At 34.2% G+C, this 17,132-nt stretch overlaps 1 protein-coding gene across 2 annotated transcripts in view; it reads left to right on the top strand.

Annotated features, from left to right (window-relative positions):
- Positions 1-17,132, top strand: part of LOC118187786 (fatty acid synthase-like) — a 171,565-nt gene that overhangs the window by 34,979 nt on the left and 119,454 nt on the right. For both annotated transcript variants that reach the window (XM_085814529.1, XM_085814530.1), the window contains 3 exons: positions 4,638-4,838; positions 7,714-7,836; positions 10,171-10,401. In XM_085814529.1, coding sequence (XP_085670655.1) covers positions 4,638-4,838; positions 7,714-7,836; positions 10,171-10,401 — 555 coding nt within the window. The remainder of the gene's footprint in view (positions 1-4,637; positions 4,839-7,713; positions 7,837-10,170; positions 10,402-17,132) is intronic.

Below are 17,132 nucleotides of genomic sequence, written 5' to 3'. Positions count from 1 at the left end.
GTCTTCTTTCGACGTCCGCCGTTCTTCTACTTTCAAACTGGATTGCTAGCTCAAATAATTTTTCCAGTGTAGTCGGATTTCTCAATTCAATAAAGTCTTGCACTTGGGGTAGTAACCTCGGCAAAATCACTTGAATTATTTCAGGATCCGGACGGTTTCCATACAAGAGCTTGAAAACGTGAATTTTTCTTAAAATAAACCTGGAGAGGTTTTCCATTCTTTGTTGATATATACTGAAAAGTTCTGTTTCTAATTTCGCACGATCCCTTACAACAGGGAAGGCTTTTAGTAGGGCAGTCTTGAAATTTTCGTAGGTATAGGTGGGACTTCCTGCTTGACCCAAGAGACTTCTGCCGATACATTTGAACCAGTTAAGCGCTTGGCCCCTCAAAGCGCTGGTAGCTAAGGTAACTTTTTGAAACTCGTGCACGGGGTAGAGCATGAAGTGGTCATCCAATTTTTCCAAAAAACTGGTTACCTGTGAGTGTCCATTAAACGTTGCTTCTGGTTTCATCGAATGGTCTGGACAATATACCCAAATCCTTCCAGGGCGGCAGCTGGCATTTCTGGATTCTGAGCTGTTTCTGCAGGCAGCACAGGTTCTTCTTGAAACTCGGCCATAGTTATTCTTCGTCGGGCGCCACTATCAGGTTCAATGTTTCTTCTTACCTTCTTCGGAAACATACAATGACCTGACTAGAACAGAGAGCTTACTAAAGCTATGTTCACTAATTGTAGTAAGTAGACAGGATACAGACGAAGGGTATACAAAACCCTTTATTTTTTCTTTATATACAATGACTTCCGTACTTCGGAATACAATGACCCTCCACTCGGGGTCTAACTTAAAAGATATCAAAATAAAACTAAACTCTAATTTAACTTTAGAATAAGATTGGCCTTATAATAACAGGAAGCGTATGTAGCACAGAGACTGTGAACACTACAATACGTTTAATTTATCAAGAGGATTAAAACCTCTGGCCTGGAAGGCAAAGTAGCAACTGCGTAACTTCTAAGGTAAGCGGCCTGCTTCGAACTCACGGCTTCCTCTCCTCCTGCTTGGCAAAAAGGCCACACTTAAATACTTGGCGTTCGCCAGACAACTTTGCATAAACTCCTTCACGCTTATAATTCTGGCCGGAAGTAGAAAATAAGAAGTGATAGTAAAGATTTAAAATAAAATAAACGTTAGTAAAACTTAAGATCCTTACAGTTGAATGATAACATATTCAATTGATAATATTTCAAATATATTCAAATGATAATATTTCAACTCTCATTGAATGATGAATAATGAATAATATATTCATTTCTCATTAAATATATTATTCATTATCTCTTCACTATTGTACTTTAAATTTCTTTCAACGAATTTTGAAAATATACAAGGTGTCCATAATTTAATCACCGAATAACAAAATTAAATTTACTAAGTACCAGAAATAACTTATATCGATATAATCTATAGATCAAGGAGTTTTGTTTCTTCTAAATTATGGGAATGGCAACAGGGAGCATGTTTGTTTGCAGACAAAATGGTACATACATTGGTACAAAATGGTACATACATTACCAGAAAATAAAATATCCAGCCCGTTCTTATTCAATTTAAAAATATTACATATTTATTTTCGTACCCTGTTAATGTAGAATTTGTAAACTATGCCACATAAAGCCGCTCTCATCAGAATTCTTTACTCGACAAGGAAATAAGATATTCTTGGAACAATAGCATTGAAAATTAGCTGGTATTCACATGCAACATCTTTTTCGGCAGATTTTATTTCACTTGAAACGTTTAATTTATTGAAGCCATGTCTTATTTTAAACTTGTGAAACCTTCATCTGAAAACAAACAGATATTTTATAAGCTATTTTCTCCCTTCTTCCACATGCCTTCGGGGTGCAACGGTAGCACACTCAGAGCGTATTCGAGAGGTCCAGGTTCGAATCCCTATTCGAGGGCCACTGTAGAGCCATTAGGTTATTTTAAAGCAGAGGGCATGAAAAATGAGCATTTTTCTTGCTAAGACTCGAACCTCGACCTCTCGAATACGCGTCGACTGTGCTACCCTTACACCACGAAGACATGGTGGAAGAAGGGAGAAAATACCTTATAACCTTTTGGAAAATTCGCTTGTTGGGAAAATTACTTAGCTTCTTTTTTTAGCTTAGGTCACGCTATAGGCTTACCTTCAGATTTCTCTGCACTGAATCATTTAAACAGCGCACTAATATGCAGCGTAGAGCGTAGAGTCTTTTAATATTCACCAAGTATTGATACTTTTAGTTTTCTAGTTTTTCTTTCTTGAATAACACAATATCCAGTATTTCTTTTTCATAATATTTCTATTTTCACTTTTTAACAATCAATTATTAATAGCCAATTTCTGGTAAATTTTAAAGTCACTTGTTTCCGTTTTATTCCGTTATCATTATTTTTATAAAATTTTAAAAACATTTTAAATAAATAACGATATATAAACCGAAAGTTTTAAACAAAGAACTAACTGAAAATACATGAAGCCTAGTCTTACCGAATGAAATGCTAGAAGCGCTATTCATAAAGCAGTGACACAGGACCAAGATTATTGGACATGTTAAACCAAAGGATGCCAGATTATTGGACTTTTAATGGAAATCATTCCAAAGTTTAATTGCCTGAAAGATGCGGTAATTAAACGTCTTCTAATAATGCAGGTTTATTACCAAGTCTCCTAAAAAGTGCCGCGAGGAGAATTTTGTTGTTGAGAGAAGATGTAAATTGTCTATTCTAAGATTGCGTGAAGTTAATCGACACCTCAAAGGTGTCTTATAGTTTCCATCTACCAGTCTAAAATCACTGCTGATTGACGAGATCTAAAATCTTTCATTTACTTTCTTTATTTTAAACGTGCATAGCTCATCATCAGAAACAAATAAGTCATTATTTGTTTGTTTCTACACTTGTTGAATTTGTTGTTGAGTTGTTGGAACTTATATAATTTTACCTATAATAACATTTTACAACAGCTGTTATTTTTGTGTCGTTAGCATTACGATTCATTGATGAAATCAGTTCCATGTAATCCAACAACAAATATTCTTGCATGAAATATCTGTTTATTTTTTAAATAAAAATGTTTCAATAAACTATTTCTCGACAGTCACCCAAAATTTAGGAGATTGAAACAAAACCCTACTATATGTCTTCCTTGTTTATCTCGAGGATGAAATTTCTCAAATGGAATTGTAAGGTTTATTCTACGTTTTTAACAGTTATCTTTAGTTAAAGCTACTTTTCTGTCCCTTCTAATTTCAGATTCAAATTCCTGCCAGTGTCCGTTTTTAGAATCGCGGTTAATGCAAATGAGGAAGAGCGGTACTTAAATCCAAGTTCCACTGACTTCGTTAGATCCACTGATTCTGACTAGCGCGCTTTTACTATTTGGCTACACTCTGTCTTAGGTATTATACTATACTCGGCCCATATTTCAGGCCCTTGATAGCTTCGCCAGTTTAGTTGATATTTAGGGGTCAACTACTTAGAATTTTGATAGCTTGGACTATATCCTTTTAGTTAAGCATTAGTGAAGTTTTATTTCTTATTATTTGAGTTCAAACCCAAGTACAGGCTTTGCTGTACGCTCTGAGAAAGGAGACGACTGTTTAATTCTTATTTTGAAAAATAAAGGGTAATTAACTCTTCTTGGGTTTACGTTTCTGTTTCCTGAGCTAAAGCGATTATTCGCTTACCAGTTCTCGAGATTCCACATACATAGCTTAAGAGAAGTTGTTGGAACTTATAGAATCTCCTATAGTTTCCTTCTGCTGTTAGAAGTCAAGGATGCGAGATACTGTCCATCTACCAGAACATGTTTCTCAATATTTACACTTGAATGGTTTATAGACACTTGGTTTCAGAGCAGAGGTATTTGTGGTAGTGAAATGATCTAATCCTATGAACTCAAAGAAAAAGAATTTTATAATTTCTCTATTTAATAAAGTTTAAAATATATTTATATCTAATAAAATGTCAGTTTTGCTTGATTTGTAAAGTGGAGGGATCAGCTAAAACAAGATTTTTTTATGGATTTTCCCAGTTGCCTTTAACAACCAAAATTATTTACCTTTCCTTTTATGTAGTCCAAACAGATTTAAAATTCTGTTAATTTCAGACTACTACATAACATATTTAATTAGCTCTACGAAGTTCCGTGAAGCCAGACTGCTACATAAGCTATATAATGAGACTAAAAAAAAAGCGTTATTATTGAAGATGACCGGATTTTGGCCGCATTTATTAAATGTTGCTTGTTTCATAGATGGATCTCAATTAAGAGGTACTTTACTTTATTAGATGTTTGTGGAACTATTATTTTTACTTTTTCATTTGGTTTTAAAACGTTAAAACTACGAAAAAAATTGACTTGAATTTCAGCTTCACATAGGATATTCTTTCACATTTTATACACAAAATGCAGTCCTGTTTCCCTGTAGATTAAATGCCATAATGAATACTAACCTGATGTTCTTTTTAAAATGATTTTAATTTGTGTGTTCTTTTTAAAATGATTTTAATATTTGTATTATATAAATGTTTTAAAATTAATTTCTTCATCAATAGCAAAATAACTATTTTTCTTGTTTGACAGGGCCAAGTTTTTCGATGGATGCCGCCTGTGCTTCCTCTGCACTTGCCCTCTGGAATGCATTCCATGACATTCGGAATGGTCGTATTGATGCTGCTGTTGTGAGTGGATGCCAATTATGTTTATCGCCTACTATGGCCATTGCATATATGAAGAGTGGAATGTGCTCTGAAAATGGCAAATGTATACCTTTTGATGCAAAAGGTAAGCATATAATCATATCTACTAGAAATCTTAATGGAGAAATAGCCCTTTCCTCTTGATTGATTTGGTATTAAAGGTTTTCTGTAGTAGATTTAGATAAGGTGTCGTCTCATTGAGGGCATAGTCTCATTACTTATGCTGCAGTAATTGATAGAGTGATTATCGTTACTTGGCCGCCCGATTGTTGTGCCACGTTTCGAGTGCAAAAAAGATCTGGATGTCTGTAAATGTAGTGTTTTTCGGTAAATGCTTCCTTAAAATACACGGTGAGCAGGAAGTCGTCTCAAATGGTTTGGCGGTAGAGGAACAGGGATGAATGTCCTTCAGATGACCTTTTTCCTAGGAAATATCCTTCTTCAGAACTAGGAAGGAATTGGCCAATGTCGTGTTGTCACCTATATGGTATCCAAGACAGACACAATCCTGGACTCCTTGTTACAATAAAATCTATGAGCTTGTTCCGGTGTTACTATGAGATAAATGAGATAAGCCACAACAACAGCATAGGGTGCGCTTTTATTAGTTTTTCTTCGGTCGCAAAACTTAAAGCGCCGAACGTATGATATTGCTTTTCAATCTACTATTTGAATTTTGGTACTTCTGAGACCGCGTCTAAGAATATCTTTTTCCGCAGAATTTACTGCAGCTGTTAATCTGTTTCCGAGTTCATTTAAGTCAAGGAATAATGATAAAACAACAACAACAACAACAACAACAACAAAAAAAAAAAAAAAAAAGAACAAAAAATCTGAAAGGTTTCAGATTTTAAATTACGTCCAAAGGGGCTTTTTTTTTTTTTTAACGTTTTGTGTGTTACCTTTATTTGTTAAATATCATGTTATTTGCACTTAAAGCATAAAACTCAGTTCAATAGAAATGTCGCAAAATAATTTTTAAATGAGCATATATTTAGAATTTCCGAAACACAGCTCCACGCGCTGGAGATAAAAAGGTTTCCCCCCCCCCCCCCCCCGTAGAGCGTAGCCATTGCGCGCTTTTAACACGTTGAGATTGTTACTCAAAATTCGTTAAAGTTTTACAAAATATGAAATCGATAATAAAACGAATTCCAAATTTCAAATTTGGTCTTAAATTTTCAAATTTGGTCACATGCCCATATTCGTAGGAGGATTACGTCATTCAAAATTCGATGGCTCTATGTACTATTGTTTCATCACAATGCGAGGAATATACATACTTTTATGTAGATTTTTCATTATTTATTATTTAATTTCTTGAAATATAATGCAGGACTCTAACGTTCGGTGGCAACAGTTCGAAAAGTAATTCGCCGTTTAGAGTGATTCAACGCAAAATCGCAAAACGAAAACAATAGTCCTTAAGGGACAAAGCCCATTTGGACTAACAAGATTTCTTTTGCATATTCATGAAGAACAAAAGTCACGTACTAAAATTATGCAGATCTTAGGAGTCTTTAGAAGATGTCTTTATGCTATTCTAAGTCTTGCGTTTAGAATTCCTTTGTGGATTCGAAAGCAGACGAGAAGGAAATTAATACTGCCAACGAATTGCATTTGTCAGTAATTTTGAACGTGAAGTGTTTCCCCAAATGTGACTTTTTTCACACAAAAATATTATTTTGATGACCTATTTACATTAAGTGGAAAAAGGAATTTGTAACATAATAATCATAATAATGCATAGTAACATAATAATCTCAGCAATCACAATAATTTATACAGGAGTCTGGAATGGCTTAAAGGTTCTAGCTATCGTTTCAGATATAGAAATGTATTTCAGACGCAGTCAAGAAGATCTCTCCTTTTCTATAACTGTGTAAACGAAAAAGAGAAAGAAATATTCAGCAAAGAGAGCTAAACGTCTTGAAGGCACAAAGGTAAGCATATATCATAAAGTGGTTGTTAAACATTTGAATTAGATAAGGCTATATGCTCAAAGACTGTGTTCTTCTATGTGGTACTTACTATTCAGGGACTGCCGTAAAAAGCGCTTCTGCAGGTGCCCAGATTCATAAAAATCAGATGACATAGTAGTGGGCCAAAGTCTTGTTCATTCACTAAGGCCGATTCAGTCTTTAATAAAATTTCAGACATCAGTTCATCTGGCATGCACTAAAAGAGAACATAAAGAGAGGTATCGTTGTGGTTGTTTTGGATTGATGGTATGAGGCGAGATAATAACTAGTGAACTAAAGGTATCATTACAGGCCAATGCTAGTGCAAAGAATTTACATATAGTCATGTTCCCTTGTTCCGTAGTGCTTCCGGTGAAGCATTTCCTTTTATGGATAGTAAGTTGTTCTTTTTGAGTCTACATTTTATGGAAGATTAGTTGCCAAAACCTCAAAAAGACTGGACTTTTACTTTCCACCCCAGTTTTGAGTAATGAGGATGTTTTTCGATTCGACCAGCTTACATGCTCCTAGGACTTAATCTCGCTGAGTGCATTAGAGGATTATGAAGAAATAAGTTATAGCTGGCAAAATAATTTTGTACTACTTTATTCTATCTTAAGTTAAACATTTTTCTTTTTAAAATAAATAAATAAATAAAAACGCACTGCAAGGTACCTAATTATGATGTAGTCCAAATTATCACTGAATTTTATTTTTAACGGTTTGAGAATTAGTACAGTACTTTTTTATTTTTTAAAATTTCTAATGCAAAATAGCCACTTTAGTTCACACCATGACTGTTTATTTAACCAGCCAGTATTAATGATTTAACCAGTCATGGTGATACTCATGGTAACCAGTCATATTCATGCCTCAATTGTAAGCACAAAAGAAACCTCCTCTAAGTAAAATTAAAACTATGATTATGTTTATTGAATACATCTTTGATTTTCGAGGTAGTTTTTAAGAACGTCACCTAAAGCATGTTATTCCCTTTAGCTGAAGGCATTGTCCGTTGCGAAAGCATCTCTGCATTGTTCTTGCAGAAAGCATCAGTTGCTCGAAGGGTGTACGCCACAGTATCATATGTGTCAACTAGAACAACAGGAGCTGTTGCTGAAGGTAAATAAATTATAATATGTACTTATATAGTTTATACTTTAGCACATAGACATACGTTTTGTTCTGAAATAACTAACATAAACTAAATGCGTAATTTAAGAATTTATATAATTTTTATCGAACTGAAAATAACATTTTTAGAGAGTTTTAACTCATTTAATGCTAAATACAAATAATTTAAATGACCTAAGTTTCAGTTTTATATGGTAGAGACATTTGAAAAACAAAGGAAACAAAAAATGTCACTGACAGAGCAATCAAAGCATTATAAGATATTTTATGTTAATGAAACTATTTTTATAATTTTAAGCTTTATTATAACTTCACTTTTCCACTAGCCTCTCATCAGGAAGCAAATGAGATTGTAAAGTATTTAATTCGAGGGCTTTTGAGTTTTTTTTATAAAGAGAGCTTTTGGCAACGACGCTTGCCTGCCAGTTAATGCCATTCCGGCATTAGCCATTTGTTAGCTGACGCCAAATCGCGCCATTAAAGTTAACGAATTTAGTTTGGACAGATTTGTATTATCTCCGGCTACAATACTTTTAAAGTGTAAATTCAAATTTATATTATTTTGCTACGCGCTAGTGGAAGAATTTTCAATGTGCGCGCGAGTTATGCTTTCTATTCAATTCAAGCTTAAATCAAAATGTAATTTAAAACCTATAGAAGATTTGTAAAGACAGAGCGACACGTTGCCTTTCCGTCTAATAGTGTATGAACTGCAACTGCATTTATACCGCCATCCGTCAATTGAATTACATTCGGGGACTGGCACAAAGTACCAGCTGGAGTCACACAAAAAATGACTTTAAACATTCCTTCTGGGCCCAGGGATCCCACAACCCCGAGACACCAACAATTTTAAGGCTCCCTCTTTCCCACCGCTACACACGAGCCATCAGTCAGAACCACAGTCCCGGCCAGACCGAGATCATGGTGGAGTGGGCATGAGACCTTGGAGCGATGACTGGCCATTCATTATGTTACCTGCCAGCACTACACGGGATGCCCCTCTCCTTTACATGTTCTCTCTTTACATGGAATACCAAGGACAGCAGTGACGACACTCTCAATAGTCTAGTTTGCTATTTGGCTACCAATACCCTGGTGGATGAGGACTTACACCTCCCGGCTCATGAAGAGTGAGTATAGGACCTACCCCATGGACCATCGGCAACCGCCAAGTTCATAAATATTATACCCCCGTGGCCTAGACTGCCTAGGTACAGATCCTAGCCAGTGCTTCGCAGAGTACTCTACGTCGACCCCCAGGGGTCGAATAGTATATGAAGTGCTTTCGAGATCCTATCACACAGTTAGTACCCTACGGCTTAAGTCAACGATGTAGAAATGAATATTAGCGCTCACAGAAATGTCACCGGATACAAAATCTGGTATTTCTCACTACTAGTGGAGCAAACTCTTAAAATGGAAGACAAATCAAAGCTGACATCTTATTAGCGAAACGCATAGGGCAATCAATATGCTACTGATGTCCATTTTCTTCTTCTCAGAGAGAAGTGTTTTAGGATGATGTCTCGTGCACTTTCAGTTAGATCCAAATGATCGTGTTCGTTTTCTCTTAACTGATGAGTCAAAATTCAGTTTAAATGCACATGCGAGTGTACATGGAAGATTTAGTTCCCATAACGATTGTTTGCTTGTCTGAAAAGGAATTATGCATGGAGGAAACAGTATGCATTTTTATGACACAAATCGCTACATAGTAAAGTCTTACATCACCAAGTAACCAAGTAAGGCTGTTTAGAGATCTGCAGCTCCAGAGTGTTTCCTGATCAATGTTAATTCTAGAGTTCTATTTTTCTAGTGTATGAGTTATTTTGAACATGGCGAATTAGCTCGATAATATTAGCATACACATAACTCTGCGCTTAATTTCATGAAATATACCAGAGATGTCTTAACCTCGTAGATGCAGCACTTTTTGATCCTCCCCAAACTCTCAAGGCATTCAAACTAGACCCCTTAGAAACGTGAGAGTAACGTTGCATTTTTAACTAGTAGGATTTAATTTTCAATTTAATCAATTTTATGAAAGGATGGTGCAATACCTATATGTTAGTTTTTTTAAATGATACTGGTCTTAGAGGACAATGGAAACATCATTTGAACTTTTAATAATAATAATAATAACATTATATATTATTTCACTCAAATTTTTTATGTGAAGTTTTATAGCCTGCAAATAACATACTTTATTTCTGAAGTTCTTCTAAAACTATAAAAATTCTTTTCGTACATTACAAATCATACTGAATTGCCTGAGTAACCTTTTACGTTTTAAAGTAAAACGTGCATTTTGTATTCCAGGTATTTCCGTGCCTTCTTATAAAGAGGAGGTAGAACTTTTTGAAGATTGCTTGAAAGGTGCTGGAATTACTGCTCAAGATGTAGATTTCGTAGAAGCTCACGGAACCGGAACAGTAGTCGGTGATCCCATCGAACTGAATGCGATTTCATCAGTTTATTGCGAAGGAAGAGAAACGCCTCTTCTCATTGGAACTATAAAGGGGAACGTTGGTCATACAGAGGCTTCTTCAGGTGATCGAATTTAGAATATTTTTTCATACTTCACTCGCTCGCATTTGTATTTCGTAACTTATGTGTATTAATTTATTAGCTTACTCATTCTGCAATAATATTAACTGAATAGATTAAGTATATCTTTTAGACACTAGCTTACCCTTTCCATAATAATATTAACTGAATAGATTAAATATGTCTTTTAAACATTAGCTTACCCTTTTTATTATCGGAAAAATGTTTCAAATACATAAAAGATACGCTGATATTTTAGTGCAGCTAAGATTTTTACCAGTTTAAATTGTTAAGTTTTTCAATAATATTATTACGAATTTTGTACACAGATAATTGATTTTAGTGCGATTATATGTGAGACTGTTGTATTTTTCTGTGTAATGCAACATGAAAATCTGGAGACACGATGCTCTGCAGGAGAAGTAAGAAATACAGGGGCAAGTCTATTTAACACTGAGTAAATGGTTATCTCACCTATTTGGCGAGATATCGTCAAGCTCGCAACGGCTTCGGCGAATAATTTTTGTCGCCGAATTTGGCGAGAAATAGACAAAAAGTCGCTAAATTTGCCGATATTTCGTTCCGGTACCTGTATAATATAATGAGTATAGTAACTGAATAACTTTAATTGATCCTCAGTGTAGCTCGAACTGTACAAGGCCTTTATATGCTTTCCAGTAATTTCGAGAAGTATTTCTCGGCAACCGAGGGAAAGCTACACAAGACCGGAGAGAGCATCTGCTCTCAATCTTTCTTGGTAGTTAGTTCAGTGTGAGTTCGGAATACGGAGATATATCCGGGTTCTCTTCGCTCTTTAGATGCGCTTTGTACTGCTTTCTGTTTAACGTTCTCAATAGATTAAAAAGGAACTATTTATTATTGTACTCTGTGATACTGTGAAGAGCTGTAAGACTATTTTTGTGGAAAGTGCCAGTTTCCTCCAGAACTCTGAAGTGTTTCTTTAGATAAGATAAATTGTCGTTGTTGTTACATATGGCTTTTTCGGAAGGATCAATCCAAACATATAAAACAGCTCAAGAATCACACAAGAACAATGTTATATAATAAAAAAGAACAAACATTTAAAGTGAGAACCAGAACAAATGAACATGGGGACAAAAGTAAAAAGTTAAAATAACAAGGAAAGGATCATAAGATATATAGTCTTCACAAGGAATTCATGAAACTTCTGGTATTCCAGTATAGTTTTTTTATCTTACCACGTTTCAGTTGTGGGCATGTAAGATGCTCTGCATTCATAATGCCCGAATTACAAATCTGGCATATACTAGATGGAAGGATGGCAATTTTATTATGATGATGTGCCATGCAATCTTAATCTGTTTGCAGTCTGCAGTTTGCCACAGCCTCTTTACGTGGTTTTTTACAAAACGTTTTACAAAAGTGTCTTGAACGTTAGCCCAGGATTTGCCTGTTGATTTTCCTGCCTGGTCAGTATCCATTACTTTCTCAAAAATATGCTTTCTAAGTGACTCTGGAGGAAGTGGTTTGCTGTCTTGTGGCTCAAATAAATATTAATTTAGAAGTCAAACAACCGTTATATTTGCAAATTTTCACATGAGTAGTTTCGATGGTTTTACCGAACCATTCTTCTCAGTTGCCAAAGTGCAAATGAACGTGATAAGATATAGTGAAAAGATAAGATAAGAATGGCTGGACAGGATTTAAGCTACTAGAGCCGTCTATTGGTGAAACAAGAAAACTAAAACATAATTTTCTTAAGGTATCTGCCTACGTTAAAAAAACGATTTCGGCGAAAAAATTCGATTTTTTTATTGCCCAATTTGAAAGGTCAATTTTGTAGGATTCCAAAAATGGTTCATTTTTACGTTTGTGATAATTAGAAGAGAAGGTATAGCCAATTAACTGCACTGGAAGTGAAAGCAGAAAGACCGGAAGTGCCATTTAAAAGGCTCAACTTAAAGGTAAACAATGTTGTTATCCGTGTTTTTTTTTAACTGTTTGTGTGTAAAATTGTGCTAAAACATATCATTTTAATTCTGGGTACTTTTTTTTTTTGTTTCTGGCAATAATTATTTGCCTTAATTCTTTGAACTGGGACTGGCAACATTGCGGTTTTTTTAACTGGGGTTGGCAACATTGCGATTAGGTATAAAGACTATGTTGCTGGGTGCATATATAGCCGTTTTAAGTTTTAATTCAGGGTATCTTGGATTACTTCCTGTGTTTGAACATTTAGGCATATCAATTGAACAAGAAATGATTAAAAATTACTTTGGAATTGATAACGAAAGAATAAAGAACTCGAAAATTCATTCGTCGCTCATTTCGAAAATAGCCAGAAAAAAATTAAAATCAAATAGGAAATCAAAATTACTTAAGTATAAAGATATGGAGGGTGTGATGTACAAATGTGGAGAATTTTAAGTGTGTAAATACAACAGAACAGTTTTTCTGTTAATGTGAAATCTTTAAATGCGTTTTCTGAAAAACTAATTTTTCTAGTGTTTTTACATACAAGAAATGTAATTACTCAAAATGTTCTAAAGATATCTCTATTAAATTTCACTAAAATGTTTTCTATATTATTTATTAGGTTTTAAGCTACAATCTAAGTAATATTTATTAATTTGATTGTTTTATAAGTATTTCTATATAAAACGATAAGAAATATTTTACAAAAAACTGTGTTTTTTCATGTAATTACACATATTTTAGTAAATTTTAGAAATATCATATACATTTTAGTTCATAACACAGATAAGTGTTGTAGTAGTATACAGTATAAAAAAATTGAAATATATGCTGTGAGAAAAAATATACGGCATTTAACGTAAGTGTTAAATTCTCCTAAAAATTTGCATAAAATTTCATATATTTCAAAAATTTATAAAAATATTCCTAAAAATGTACCTATTTTCATGATTTGATATCATATTTTGACTAAATAAATATATATTTCATCAGAATTCTATGTTTTTTAAAAAAAGTGCTCCGAACGTAGGCAGATACCTTAAAGCCTAAGTTAAAGATGGATTGGAATTAGGGTCGTTAAATAAAACGGAAAGATTTTTTGAATGTGAAACGCCTCTAGAAAATGTACTTCGCCAATGGAAGATACTTTTTTTGAATAATTTTGCCTGCAGAAAAATGGAAAGTGGGATTTTTGGACCAACAATGCTGGGCAACAGTGGATTTCTGTGTTTCCTTTTTTCCTAACATATGCCTCATGTTTTTTATCGCAAAATTTTAAGGTTCTCTTATTATTATGATTCAAAATTATTTGAAACTTTAAACTTCCCGGTATGGTTCCGCTACGTAGACGATACTTTTAACCTGTTTGACGGAAATAAAGATGATTTAAATAAAGTTCTTTTAATAATGAATTCTATTGATCCTGCTATTCATTTCACTTTTGAACGAGACATGCAATTCTCTTCCGTTCCTCGGCATTTTGGTCACCCGTAACACATCCAATTTCAGTATTACGATTTACCATACACTTTCATCGGTTTGCCTTCCACCACACTTCAAGTCATGTCATCCGACTAAACAAAAATTAGCTTCATTTATTTCTTTGTTTTCCATGCACTCGAAGTTTGCTCCTCCAAATTGGCTCTTGATCAAGAATTAAATTATTTAAAAGCAGTAGCTATTGACAGGGGCTTTTCACCCGCATGTTCTCATCATGCCACCAAGCATGTTTGGTGTGTTTGAGATGAGAACCAAAAAAGTTCTCATCTCAAACACACCAAAAAGGCACACTCTTGTTTTAGGAGATTATAAGAATTATGTTGCCATTCCTTTCTTTCCATCAATTAGCTATAAAACTGTACGTATTTTACAGAAATTTAACTTCTGGGTCGTATGCCTTGCCAGTTTGTTTTGGTTCACATTGATCAAACTAAGAAAGCCTTAAAATTTCCCTTTAAGGAACATGAGGCATACATTAGGAATAAAGAAACACAGAAGTCTTCTGTTACCAGAATTGTTGGTTGGAAATCACATTTTCTATTTTTTTCAGCCAAAATTATTAAAAAAAAACAGCTTTCATTGATTAATTAGATTTCCTAGAGGCATTTCTCATTCCAAAAAGTCCTTCCGTTCTAGTTACGATCCTAATTCCAATCCATCCCTACCTTCAGCCTTTAGGACATAGCCAATAGATGGCGCTATTTGCTTAACACCTATTCAGCTGTTCTTATCTTATCCTATCACTATATCTTATCTTGTTTCTTTTCACTTTGGCAGCCTGCGGATGAGGGCTCCGTAGAAACTAGTCCTGTGAAAATTTGCAAATATAACGCTGATTTTTGTTGTTTGACTTCTAAATTAGTATACCTGGTATTTGATATCAATATATTCTAAGAGATTAACCATGACCATGTTACAATTCATTCATTTGTTTTTATCTATATATAGTAATAATTCCTCTCAAGCCTCTATTGGAAACATTCGGGTCTTCATGGTACTTCGTTCATGGTTTCGGTCATCCATTGCGCTCTATGCGATGCTTTCATTTTAAACGAATGTACCAACTGCTTGTTTCTTGGTTTCAGTAGCAATTGGTGGGTTGGAAGTATAGCTTTGCATAGCTTTAATCGAGGAAGTTTTCACCGCTCCTGTGATGATCCGAAGAGTTTTGCTTTGGGTCTCTTCAAAGAGCCAATCTTCCCTTGCATGGTAGAGATTAAAATCTCACTTCCCTATTTGAAAATGGGTTTAATATAACTGTTGTAAGTTTTATTTAGGGTAGTCTGTGAATTTCTCCATTTGGTACCGGCTAGTCTTTTTAAAATTAGGGATCTCTTCTCTACTATTTCTATAACAGTATGATTAGCAAAAGTTTAATTTCTTGTCCAGTGTTACACCTAGATATCTGGTACTAGTGCTTTTTTGAAGAATAGCTTTGCCTATTTTTAATTCCATGTCTGTGTTCACGTGTCTGAAAGAGAAGAAATGGTAATAAAATAAATTTTACCAACCTGTCATGTGACCTGTGTGCATTCAGTCTCTCACAAACCCGTATACACGCAACAGAATGCTGTACATACGTTCATAAGGCAAAACCAAAGGAAATCTTTAAATTTGCCATAAAAGAATACGAACGCTATTAAACAGATAAAATAGACGATGACTTAATTTCACTGTACTTCTACTAAGCGGAGTAGACAAGTATAAGTAGAAAAGGATTAGGAATATATTTTGTTTGGATGCAAAGTTCTCTTCCATAAAATTACCTTGAAACTCTTTTTAGGGGACATCTTCTTCTATATATATATATATATATATTTGTCTGTAAGCGCTACTAGACTCTGCTTGAGACTCACTGGGCCTGCGTTTGTTTCAGAGATTGTGCAATACGGCTTGATTTTATTTACGTTTTCAAATGTTTCTAACAGTGAGACACAGCAATGTCATTGGAACTGCTATGTTATAACTTGCTACTGCTTTATTTTGGTGATATCGTTACGTGAAAACTTTAAACCTTACCCCATTCCGCCCATATTTCACTGATCAGATAACTAGAATCCTCATCTTCTGAGTTCATTTCTTCCAAAATCGCTTTTTGATGCTGTTTCAGAAGTTACTGTGGTTTCTTCTTGTTGAGTTCATCTATCTAAATGATAGTAACTTTTCCTCATTTTCATTGTTAACTTCCCAACCGATGGTTTTGCTTAGAGACACGATAGTATAAAAAGACAAGTCCTATGTGTCAAAGCCTTCAAAGTCTCTGCCTGTAACTCATTCTAGACATAATTTTATCCAGGAATTCATACTCCTGTAAGACACTTGCTGCAGACTTTGCTAATGCGTCTTAAGCAAACTATGTTTTCAGAAGTCCATGAATGTTAATTATGTGGCATAGATTACTTCAACACATTGAAAAACCACTTGTTTTCGACATGAGTGTTCGTAACTCGAGACACAATTCGTCATCAGAGACGTTTTTTGATCAGATAATTAATAAAGTAAGACTTTTATATTCTCAAGTTCGAGTGCATGTCCTACCAGAGTTTGACTTAGTTTTAAGTAGAAATTCTGCTTTAACATCTTAATAACAAAATAACCATATTTACCCAATATTTGAAGAAAATAATAATACTAACTAGATATTTTAGTTACTTCACAAGTGCAACACAATTATATGTATGCTGTATTAATAATTTAATGTCATTCGGATAAATTAATATGTAATGAAGAAATATATGTGGGTGTGCTTGCTTCGCAGAAAAGTATATTTCACAAGAAAATGATTTGAGAAAACAATATGGAAGACCGCTAACAACTCATTTTGCATAGAAATGTATCAATTATAAGAATATCAGTGTTTAGTTCTTTTAATCACACAGCTACTGGTAAGCCGAAGATGAACTACAAACAACGAAAAAATTTTTATATTTGAGAGCCAACTTTAGAACATAAATACAGTATAAAATTTTATTTAGTTCTTATGCTGTAAACTTATTTTATTCAACAGATTAACTTCCCTTTATTTAGAAAAACCCTTGTGTGTCATTAACTTCAGGCAGTAATCCTTATTTACTTCCATTATGTTTATATTTCCCATTTGATAATTTAGTTACAATACTTAACAAAATGAGCAAATTTCGTATTGGATTCCATAAGTTAATTTTAAAATTAAGACCAGAATACTATTTAATCTGAAGTGGGAGAAATTTGGTAATTAAAAACAAATGAAATTGGTTTCCACCACTGTTGCCACTTAAGCAGTTTTAGCGCTAAATCAA

Source organism: Stegodyphus dumicola, chromosome 4 (assembly GCF_044657685.1).
Source record: "Stegodyphus dumicola isolate Sdum_Otavi_A_Nest chromosome 4, ASM4465768v1".
NCBI classification, from domain to species: domain Eukaryota; kingdom Metazoa; phylum Arthropoda; class Arachnida; order Araneae; family Eresidae; genus Stegodyphus; species Stegodyphus dumicola.
The sequence above is the reverse complement of the archived record's forward strand: the minus strand, read 5'-3'. Positions and strand labels throughout refer to the sequence as shown.